General features: G+C 39.5%; 1 protein-coding gene across 5 annotated transcripts; it reads left to right on the top strand.

Moving 5' to 3' along the window:
• Positions 1 to 7,613, top strand: aire (autoimmune regulator). Of its 5 annotated transcripts, XM_029452763.1 has the most exons (13): positions 1 to 417; positions 676 to 850; positions 1,203 to 1,349; positions 1,431 to 1,496; positions 1,584 to 1,706; positions 1,988 to 2,121; positions 2,230 to 2,351; positions 2,456 to 2,522; positions 2,668 to 2,805; positions 2,939 to 3,060; positions 3,892 to 3,973; positions 4,124 to 4,207; positions 5,265 to 7,613. In XM_029452763.1, the coding sequence occupies exons 1-13, from the start codon at positions 226 to 228 to the stop codon at positions 5,343 to 5,345; spliced, it is 1,533 nt and encodes a 510-aa protein (XP_029308623.1). In that variant the 5' UTR covers positions 1 to 225; the 3' UTR covers positions 5,346 to 7,613. The 5 variants fall into 5 exon arrangements, with proteins under 5 accessions (XP_029308623.1, XP_029308619.1, XP_029308620.1 ...); XM_029452759.1 differs by lacking the exon at positions 1 to 417 and having other exon boundaries at positions 618 to 850; positions 4,124 to 4,216; positions 5,262 to 7,613; XM_029452760.1 differs by lacking the exon at positions 1 to 417 and having other exon boundaries at positions 618 to 850; positions 4,124 to 4,216.
• The last annotated feature ends 3,289 nt before the right edge of the window (positions 7,614 to 10,902 follow it).

Genomic DNA, 10,902 nt, shown 5'->3' on the forward strand with positions numbered 1-10,902 from the left:
GAACCTGGGATGGACATGTTTCATATCTATTTATTACATTAATAGACCAAACGACTATTTGATTAATGTAAAAAATGATTAGCAGATGAATCGATAATGAGAGTAATTGTTAGAGGCAGCCCTAAGAGAAAATTAATTCAACAAATATCAGCAGGAAACGATGCACCTGTGCAATAAATTATTCCCTGAAAAGGACACACCTCTTCCATCCAAAGTACCTCTTGTATGATCTCGGATCACTTTGGTTCTCGTTTACACACAAAGCGGATCATGTCCAGAGTGGAAGCGGTTCGGGACACAAACCTTCGCTCTCTGCTGAGGGAGCTGCGGACAGATATTGCTATGGCTGTAGATGACCCTTTCCCTCTCGTCTACGGTTTGGTAGACAAAAACATCATCACTGACCAACTACTGAAGGTAAGAACAAAAATGAGGAAATCTAAATTAGTATTTTCATTTTGATCGGAAATGTCAGCAGTTTTCCCATTTTGATTACAAGCATTTGCAATTTGTGTAACCATCAAACACTGAACACTTGCTGAGGCAATGTAATGACTAAATGATAAGTAGGACTATTTAATGTCATTATGCCTCTGAGGTCTACAAAGTAATTTATATTTGATTATAATCCTGGAACACCTACTTGGATTATGACAGATTCAGTTGTTTTCATAGGACACTCTGGAGAAGGAGGGCAGAGAAGGGATCCACAAGGCCATGTACTCCCTCCTGTCCTGGGTCCTGGAGCAGAGCAGATCCACCATCCAGGCTTTCTGGAGCAACTTGTCCAAAGTCTACAACCTGGACAGCTACCCAAAGCTGCAGACGCTGCTCACCAACCTGCACTCGAGTGTGTAAAGTTCAAGTGTCACCAAAATAATATTTGTCATGTTATAGTTCATAGTATGTGTGTTTAATCATTTCAACTTGATATTAGTATTTCAATTAATATTCTAGGACTTACCAAACATTTAGTTTCAGATGAGTTCATTGTCCTTATACCTCTGGATGTAATCTCTTATTTAAGAGATTTTTCAGCCAAATGTATCATAAATAAAATCTAATAAAACCTTATTCTGTTATTTTAAACAGTTTAGAGTTAAGACATGTGGTTGGAAGTTACTTCTTCTTATCTATCCTCCCTGTACTTTCGGTACAGTTGAGTCTTTATTATTTATCATTTGCTGACATTTTGTTGACAGAACGAGATGCTCCAGTTTCCAGAGGTGAGAATAGATCCTCTGGAGGCCACAAAACACCTCACATCAAGAAGAGGAGCCACGAGGACAGAAAGAAAAACTCACACAATCTGCATCCACAGTATCATGCCAAGACGAGCAATGGACCAGGTTATTTCCCATAATACATCTCTTCTGACTCTGTTCTCTAACAAAGCTCCTGATGATGATAAAAATGTATGTTTTCTCCAGGGGGTAAAGTGAGGCTGTACAGAGTGAAGAGTGAAGCTGCAGCCCCACAGCCAGCATCTGGAAATAGTAATTACAAATCAATCATTCTACAATGTAACAAAAAAGATAGATAGATAAAGATTTTATAATACTAAAACCCTTGTTCTGCCACAGATGTTCAGGCGGTGTCATCTTCAGTCCAGAGACCAGTCAGTCTGTCTTCCTCCTTCACTGAGCTGCCAGTCAGCCATGAAGCCACAGAGAAGAGCCATATCAAACAGATGTTTGGCTCTGATGGTAAGCAACCTGCCTAACAAGCTTGTGAGGGTTACTTTAATAATGTGATAGAGTTTCTAATTACCTGTTAAAAATGTTGTCAGTAACCTAATCCGAGTATCACAATATGAACGTAATGATACTGATAATATGATAATGATAAATATGCAAATATAGACAAGATATATAGATGACGTGTATTTGAACTTAAGTACTGATGTGTTCATGTAAGCAGTATTGATGTTTGAGGGTGCGGTGCATGGTGCTATTGCCATTTCTAAAAATGATTTGTCATTCAACAGGAAGTGCCAGAAACTGTGTACAAGTTGGTGGGGAGTTTTACTCCTGTGGTCAGTCAGAGGAGGTGAATGGAGCATCCAAGTCCATCGCTGTTAAGAACACGTTTCACCACAAGGGGGAGACAACGGAAGGCATGGTAGAAGATCCTCTCAGCATCCACTCATTCACAGTCACCTGTCTTACCTTTTAAACGTGTGTGTACTTGCTTTTGTGTCTTAAATGTTCTGAATCTCTGAGTGTGCAGGTTCAATTCAACGAGGATGAGTGTGCAGTGTGTAAGGACGGAGGGGAGCTGATTTGTTGTGATGGATGTCCTCGAGCTTTTCATCTGACCTGCCTGGACCCTCCACTTTCATCTATACCATGGTGAACATTTTATATTTATTTCCAATACATTGGCACCGATGTGTGTTGTTTTGTCAGCTCTTGCTCTGAAAGGTTTTAATGTCACATTACATTTTAATCTGCAGTGGCACTTGGCGGTGTGAATGGTGCTGTGGCAGTGTAAAAACAGAGAATGCCCAACTACCTTTACAAGTAAGTGTGGAAAGGAAAGGAATATGTATTTTAATAATAATAATAAATAATGATGATTGATTTACGACTTAATGAGTTACAAGGGTGATGGAAATTGCTCTGTATTTTCTAGTACTGATCAAGGTCATAATATTTGACATCACAGTCACTCATTGCCCATCCGCAGCCTACAAATACGAGCTCCAGTAACTCCATCATAGACGTTTCCTTCTTCTCCTCGCTGTCACCCTCGTCTCTCACCAGTGTCACAGCTTCTATGAATGAGCTCAGTGGCAGAAACCAGGTAAAGACTTGATGATGTTTTGCTTTTGTTTCACTTGTTGAACGATAACTTTGTTTTTACTCCCTTTTGTGAATTTTGTCATTTTGTGTCACTACTACTTGAAAAAACAAAAATGCATAAAATGTGTGTCCAGTGTTCAGATGGAGAGCTGCTCAGTGTGAGGGAGGTGTGCGGTGTTTGTCACCTACAAGGAGGAGACCTGACTCACTGCCTCCAGTGTTTTCAGCACTTCCACGTACACTGTCACTTCTCCAAGTAAGACATCCACTGCTCACTTTTTATATCACTTTGTTATCTGGTGTAGACTTATAATGAGACCTGCATACCTCCCACAAGATTGACAAATCCTAATCTCAGCATCAATGTGTTCGATGCATCAGTGTGTACATACGTCCCTACTGCCAAAGACCTTCCCGTGGGTTCCTGTTTGTATTCGTATTGATCAACAATGTGCATTAGGCGTATGATCATTATCTCACTAATGTTGACTAATGGATCGTGAATGGACAGCTGCAGCAGGGTGTACCGTATAATGTATACTCATAGACAGATTATCAGACAATGGGCCCCTGGGCACAGACATGTAAAGGGCCCCCACCCTTCCTACAAGTAAGAACAAGAGCCACAGAGACATCTTTGTGGTCTTTTTGCTTCTCTTTGTGGTAGTTGTGCATCTCTGTGGTAGTTTTGTATCTCTTTGTAGTCTTTTTGTATTTTGTTTTTGGTCATTTTGCGTCTCTCTGGTAGTTTTGCGTCTCCTTTTGGACATTTTGTGCCTCTTTGTGACTTTCCCATAAGAATTGTTATCAGTAACTTCAAACAGAGGCTCTGGCCCAGCAGGTCATTTCATTAATCCGTCCATGTGTAAATGAAGATCTATGATTTTACTAAATACTACCAGAGAGATACAAATTACAAATAAAACCATTGTAAATCCAGGTGAGGATCTTGTGTACTTATTTTACTGTTTTTCTCAGTGCTTCTGTGCGAGAACCTCTTCCTCTGTAGCGTTGGAAGTCACATATCGATTAACAGTAACATACACCACACATCCATACTGACTCACAATGTGCTTGTGTTTGCTAGAGAGAGATCCATCTGCTCGTCCTGCTCCCGGCCCTGGGGCAGCTCTGCAGGGAAGGAGGCTGAATCATCCAGAGTCTTACAGGTGTCTGCACATGTGTGTGTACAGATGATATATAAACCTTCATAAAATGAATATGATGGAATGTAATCTCTTCTGTGTGTGTGTGTGTGTGTGTGTGTGTGTGTGTGTGTGTGTGTGTGTGTGTGTGTGTGTGTGTGTGTGTGTGTCCAGCTCGTCCCAGGAGTTTATGATCACAGCTCCTCCGTCCCTGAGCCCGTCCTCCATAAAGATGAACTGGATTCCCTCCTGGGAGACGTGAGTGAGGTTCGGATACATGTCGGTGACACAGATGTAAACGTGATGTATGAATATAGCCATGGACACAAGATGGCTGCACTAAATTGAACACAGTTATGAGTTTTCACGGTGTGGCATGCAGGAAGGCATGGTTAATCATTACATTTTTTCCTAATAATACCAAGAGATCTCTTTTGTTATCAATATTCAATATGTTATCAACTCTTAATAAGATGGAAATGTATGATTATAAGAAGCAGACTGATTAAGATCATTCTAGGATCTCATAATCACCACATCCTTATTTTCATTTTCAAAGTTGTTGTTCAAATACATAACTCTAACACAGGGGTGTCAAACTCATTTTAGTTCAGGGGCCACATGCAGCACAATTTGATCTCAAGTGGGCCGGACCAGTAAAATCAGAGCATAATAACCTATAAATAACCACAACACACAAAATTCTCCCTTCGTTTAGTGCAAAAAAGTACATTCTGAAGATGTTCACATTTTATCTTTTTACAAAACATTATGAACAACCTGAAATTTCTTAAGAACAAAAAGTACAATTTCAACAATAATATTAGTTAATCATTTACACATGTGCGTTACAACTTACAGATCACAGTGTCTCTACAAAGGCACAAAACATTTTGTCACGGGTAACTGGAACAGTATTTTACTTTATGATCAAAACAACTAATCTTTACACTTTGCAAAGTCCTCCCCTGGGCCGCATGTTTGACACCCCTGCTCTAACACATTTACAAATTTAAGATGATCAGATCCAGGAAATATTTAATTTTGTTTCCCGGTTGCACTCTTCAGTTGACTCCACTCAAATCTACATCGAGGAAATGTGTATGTGCTGCCAGAGTGACCTAAAACTAAACATAACATGATATAATCCGATAACAGCAGTAATAATCTGGTAAAGATTGTTGCCGTGTGATATCATCGTTGTCACTGACATCATACTGTGTCATACATGTTTTACACTTGATGTCACCAGGACTCAGTCTGTTGTTCAGCGATTGATCCTGCTGTGTGTGTTTCTGTCTTTCTATCTCAGCAGGGATCCATTGACAGTATCTTGCAGTGGGCTTTCCACAACATCTCTCGGCCTCTTCCAGACTCCCCGGGATGCTTCCAGTGACAGAGAGATGACCTGCACTCATGTATGAGCTCTCACAGTTTGAAGTTATACTGCACAGTAACAATGATTACATGAACATAGCTCATTACATGGTATTATTTGTTTTAATATTTTAACTTGTTTTCATATTTTAAATGTAAAAACATATTTTCAAAGTACAGATTGTAAAGAATGTGCTCAGATGACTGTGACTGCTCCCATTAAGTTCAGTGCAACCAGCATAAAACTTTTACTAAACAGAATTGTATTTGCACCATGTGATCTATGTATGAACTGAAATAAGTAAAACAAGAATAAAACTAGAGCACTTTTATGAGCCCTCTACAGAAAATATTTGCTAATTATGCAGGACATGCTTTAATTAATATTGTACTTAAGTTTTCCATTAATCAAATGACTAAAACTAACTTTGCATGCAGTGAACCTGACCTTTATGTGGCACTGGGGTTGCCTGCTTTACCCGGGTGGTAATCCAGCATTGCTGTAATTCTTGCACATTGTGAAGTTGGAGCAACTTTAGGTTTTTCTGACGATCCTTGTCTTCACCCCATCCTATTCTACAAGACATCCAAATTCTCCTCCTGCTTTGTGCAGCATCACAACATGACTAACTGTGTAGGACATGGGGTCAGCACTGATGTGGGAGGGCTGGCAGTGAGCCGTGAACATCTCTTGATAACTTTTGCCAACTTGACCTAACAAACTGCCATTATTCTACTTCTGTCACCCTGGAAAACCAGTGAATCATTTATGTATTTTTCTTGTGTCTTAGCTGTTTTCACGCGTGTGTGTGTGTGTGTGTGTGAAAGTGTTTATCTTGAGGAAAGCAGTGTTGGAGGAGTTAATATACTCACTGGTTAACAGTTTGAGATCAGGACCCAGGCTGTAGCACACTAATGTCAGTGGACATCAGTGTCTCATCAGGGCAAATAAAACAGACAATGCAAACTTCCACATGTGTGCACAAAGACATATAAATGTCGCTCTCGCTGTGTGGATCTGCAGATGAATTCACATTCACACGTTACACCAGATGGTTTCAATACGATGAGGTATGCAAGCTGAGAAATGCCTCTGTTTAACAGGAATTCCTTGAAGACTATCACTTAGATGTGGAATGTTGTTTTTGTCATGGGATTCAAGAGTTTTAGCATGACTGCCAGAGGGATGGAGACCGGCCAGGGAGATTTTTCTCCCCTCTGTATTTGGTTGCCATGGCTCTCAGCTCCTACAGGCCCAAAACAGAGGAGTGTGCGTGCGTGCGTGCATGCGTGCGTGCGTGAATGCATGCATGCGTGCGTTCTTCTGTTTGTTTGTTTATGAATCCACTTTCTAAATGGCTCATGAAACTTCCTGCATACTTGAGGGCTCTTGTGTCCCTGCAGGAAAAGCAACATCACTGACAGAGAGATAACCATTTTCTTCGATTATAAGATACGAAGGAGAATGATTTAAAAATATTTAATGCACTGAGAATAATACATCTGACATAAGGTGGTGTCAAAGTTAGCACTGCCACAATCCAAATTGCAGTCATAATGAGGGGTATCATTTGCATAACTGCATTTACTGATGACTCCTGCTTTACCATCATGCAGCTTTCTCCTGGATCTAGTTGCATACCACATGAGAGACCACATGGAAAAACTCCCTCTCTTTTCAGAAGGAAAAAGAGGCAAACACCTTCTCACCACTAGGTGGCATCCATCTGTGTTTGATGTAGTGAAACGTCATTTATTCTGCAGTACTTTACTGAACTGAAGAAACCATCACAATGTGATAAGAGGAAGTATTTTCTTTCACAAAACAACATTTGTGCTTATTGAGAACCAAAATGAATTAGTCATGACTATTTCAAACATAAATACATTTTACGGGTCATGTACTGTTTTAATGTAGATTATCTTTACTCAGACCAGTGCTGGAAAGATATAAAAGGTACTCAAGTTCTTCACATAAGTGACCTTTTGAGATGCTTGGACTCTGCTGTACTTGAGAATGTCCACTGAATGTTCCTTTGTGTTTTACTTTATTACATTTCAGTGAGAATTATTGGATTTTCAGACTTAAAATGCTGTAAACATATTGATGCATCAGTAATAACAATAGCAACACTCTGTTGTCTTTGCAGAAGTACTTTTACTTTGGAACATTTCTCTCCTTATTCCTTTGTACTTCTATTAAAGTATAATTATAAATGCAGGACTTTAACTTGCAATGGAGTATTTTGCCGTTCTTGTATTGCAAATGTTATTAAAGTAAAAGATCTTATACCTGCTGCATGACTCTTTTTCTGCAAAAAAACATCCTGTGCACTGGCGCTTCTCGCTGATCTTATGAAAACAAATTCAAAAACAAAACATTCAATGGTCACTTTATCCATTTACACAGTTATCACACATCTAGCATTTAGAAGTCTGAGTCCAAAATATCTTGTGTATAATCACATAGACATTTGGTTTTACTCCAAAGTATGTATTGTACTTTGTTGTAGGACTGATTCTTGCTTACTGCTGTTGCAACACATCTTCTCTCTTATCTTGCATATCTTATTTCTCGCCACACTGCATTCCTTATGATGTCTAATAAGGACAGACATGTCGCAAAAACTATCAAGAGTATTAGTAATGCGTTGCGTAAAACCTCGGCTATCTAGTTCACCTGATGCTGTTTTGAAGAAATAGTTTGACATTTTGGGAAATATGCCCTCTCACTTTCTTGCCAAGAGTTGAATAAACATGAAGCCAGCAGCCGGTTTGCTTATCTTAGCATAAGACTGGAAACGGGGAAACAGCGAGCCTGACTCTGTCCAATGGTAACAGAACCCTCCTACAGCTCCTCTAAAGCCCACAAATTAACAAGTAAAAATGGAAAATTTGCCAAAGTGACAAACTACTCCTTTAAAGACTTGAAAAAACTGATTTTGAATGTGGTAATTGGTACTAAAAAACACAACACATGCTTAGTCTTAATCTCTTAACATTTCTCACTGTTTCATCAGTCTGATGAATAAATATTTTAGTATTTATTTTGGGGGACTGAGTGTTTCTCAGATGACAGTTTCATGTTTGGAAAGTGAGAAACCGAGCGTTAAAATAATATTAGTAAGACGCATATAAACACCCACTTTTCTGTATCAGTGTGAAGGTCAAATTCCTCAAACATACACATACACACATCCTGTTACGACTCTGTTGGTCACAGGCCTGGAATCCTTTGGAAAACTGTAATAGGTGAAATTCCCACGCTTTGGGCACCCATCCTTCACATTTTTTGGCACTTCATAAGTGTGGGCAGCCGTCCAGTTTGTGTTCCTGCTGAGCATCCGATGGTCTGAGGGTTTCTAGAGAGGTGAAGCCTGCACTTCCAGTCAGGACCTTACTCTTTTTGTTCATACTATTGTTGTGGGCAGGAAACGAGAGGCCCTCCATTGTCTTGGCACAGGTTTCAGAGCAGAAAGTGTTACTTCTCTAAACCACTTAGTAATACGAGCACATGGCACTGAAAGAAACTTTGGAAGTTGTTTCCAGTACAACTAAACTGTTATTTGTGTTTATTCATGCAATTATGCTAGTTTGAATATTCAAAGGTTACAAATGTAACAAACATATTGCACAGATTGTGTTCAAGTATGTGAAATGTAAAACCCCGCCTGTGGAAACCTGTTTTTTTTCACATATTATTCTACAAAGCAGTCACCTGAGGGTGTATTTCTATTGCCCCCTCATACAGAGAATATAGGACTTGTATTGCTCTCAAAAGACATCGATGGAAAGCGATATCTAAGCCACTTGCTGGTTAGGTGTTGAGTTGCTTTATTGATTACTTAAAGAGGAGATAATATTGAGCTATCTTTTGTAAGATACAGGCTTTTGAGTCATTGTTTTGTCTCAGTGCTGCCTCTGGCGTCACAGAAGGCTTAATAAATAAATACTTTTAAAAATCCTATGCAGTAGTATTTTCCAACACCTGTAAACAGAAATACTAAGAACCACCATTCATTTATCTAACAGCTATACTTATATTGCAGACAATATTATCCATTCATAAAATATAATGCATTGTTTTACATTAAACTATCCAATACTGTATTAAGCTGTCAAAGTGAATACTTTAACTTTTGTATATTTTGTACATAATACTTTTGTAGGTTTTTTTTATACTTGTAATGGAGTATTTCTGTATTGTGTAATTGGTCATTTTACTTTAAGTTAAGGATCTGAGTACTTTTTTTTATCAACACCTCTAAGGGAATCTAAATAAAACAAAAACGTTACCTTTATTGAAAGTTTCTTTGATTACAATACATTTTAAAGTGTACCTGCTTTATAGAAGAGATAACATAACATATTTTAAAATGTAAACCCTTTCCTTTGCAATGTTTGGATCTGGTGAGATGGTCCAGGTCCAACATTCCTGCGTTACATAAGAAAGGTCTGAAGTCAATAAGGTCTGAGTTCTTATTTGCGTTTCTGATCTCACTGAAGTACATCAGAGCATACTGTGAGCGAGGGGTGAACACACTGCCAACGCTCTCTCTCTCTCTCTCTCACACACACACACACACATACACACACACACACACACACACACACACACACACACACACACACACACACACACACACACACACACACACACATACACACACACACACACACACACACACACACACACACACACACACCACAACACCACCAACACAGCTGTGTCACATGCTTTTCTCATTCTGCCAAGAAACATTTAGCCTCTTCTCCCTCCTGACATGAAGTTTCCACTTTTAGTAAAATGTCAGGGTAAGTTTGCCTTCCTGGTTTGAGCGATGCTCAATCTACAACCTAACATGAGGCACAAGTCAAAAACAATAATCCCTTTTCTTGTCTTTACAATGAATAAATGCCTTTTCTTTTTCACCACACAGACAAGAACTAAGAGACTGAGTAACCACGACGTGAAAGATTAATGTGACATGACAGCGGCTCCCCAGCATCTAGCTATTTGTCTAGACATCTCACTAATTGGACAGCAATTTATTAAAACTCATGAAGTCACTGTCTGTGGTCGCCTCTGTCTTCAGAGCTCACCATATTGCTCTGAACAGCAAGAGGAAGACAAACATGTAAACCTCTGCTTAGGGAGAAGAGAACTCCTCTAACTCTCTCTGAGCCCCGAGAGGAGGCCAGATAATGATACGCTGGCAGGGCAGATTGCAGGGTTGCCATCGGGCTGGAACTGTAAACACAGCGGAGAAACCTCGTTAGGACATTCCAGAAAGATCCTCAACTGGGAATTCTTGGAAGAGCTTCTCTGGTGTTTGCATTCTTCCTTTGGGACAGCAGCGCTAACAGCACCTCCTGTGATCACTGCCCTGTCCCCAGCGAGAATTATATGAAAAGGAATGGAGGCTAGCAGATGTTGAACATTCCTCTGAAAACTTTGGACAGTAGTGACGCAGGTACATTTCAGTACAGCAGATGCTTGTCATTCTTTTTCATACTGAAAATCTCATTTGATCATATCATTTTATGGAGGTTTAATCTAGTGAAGTTTCTTCAAA

This window comes from Cottoperca gobio, chromosome 17 (assembly GCF_900634415.1).
Source record: "Cottoperca gobio chromosome 17, fCotGob3.1, whole genome shotgun sequence".
Lineage (NCBI taxonomy): Eukaryota > Metazoa > Chordata > Actinopteri > Perciformes > Bovichtidae > Cottoperca > Cottoperca gobio.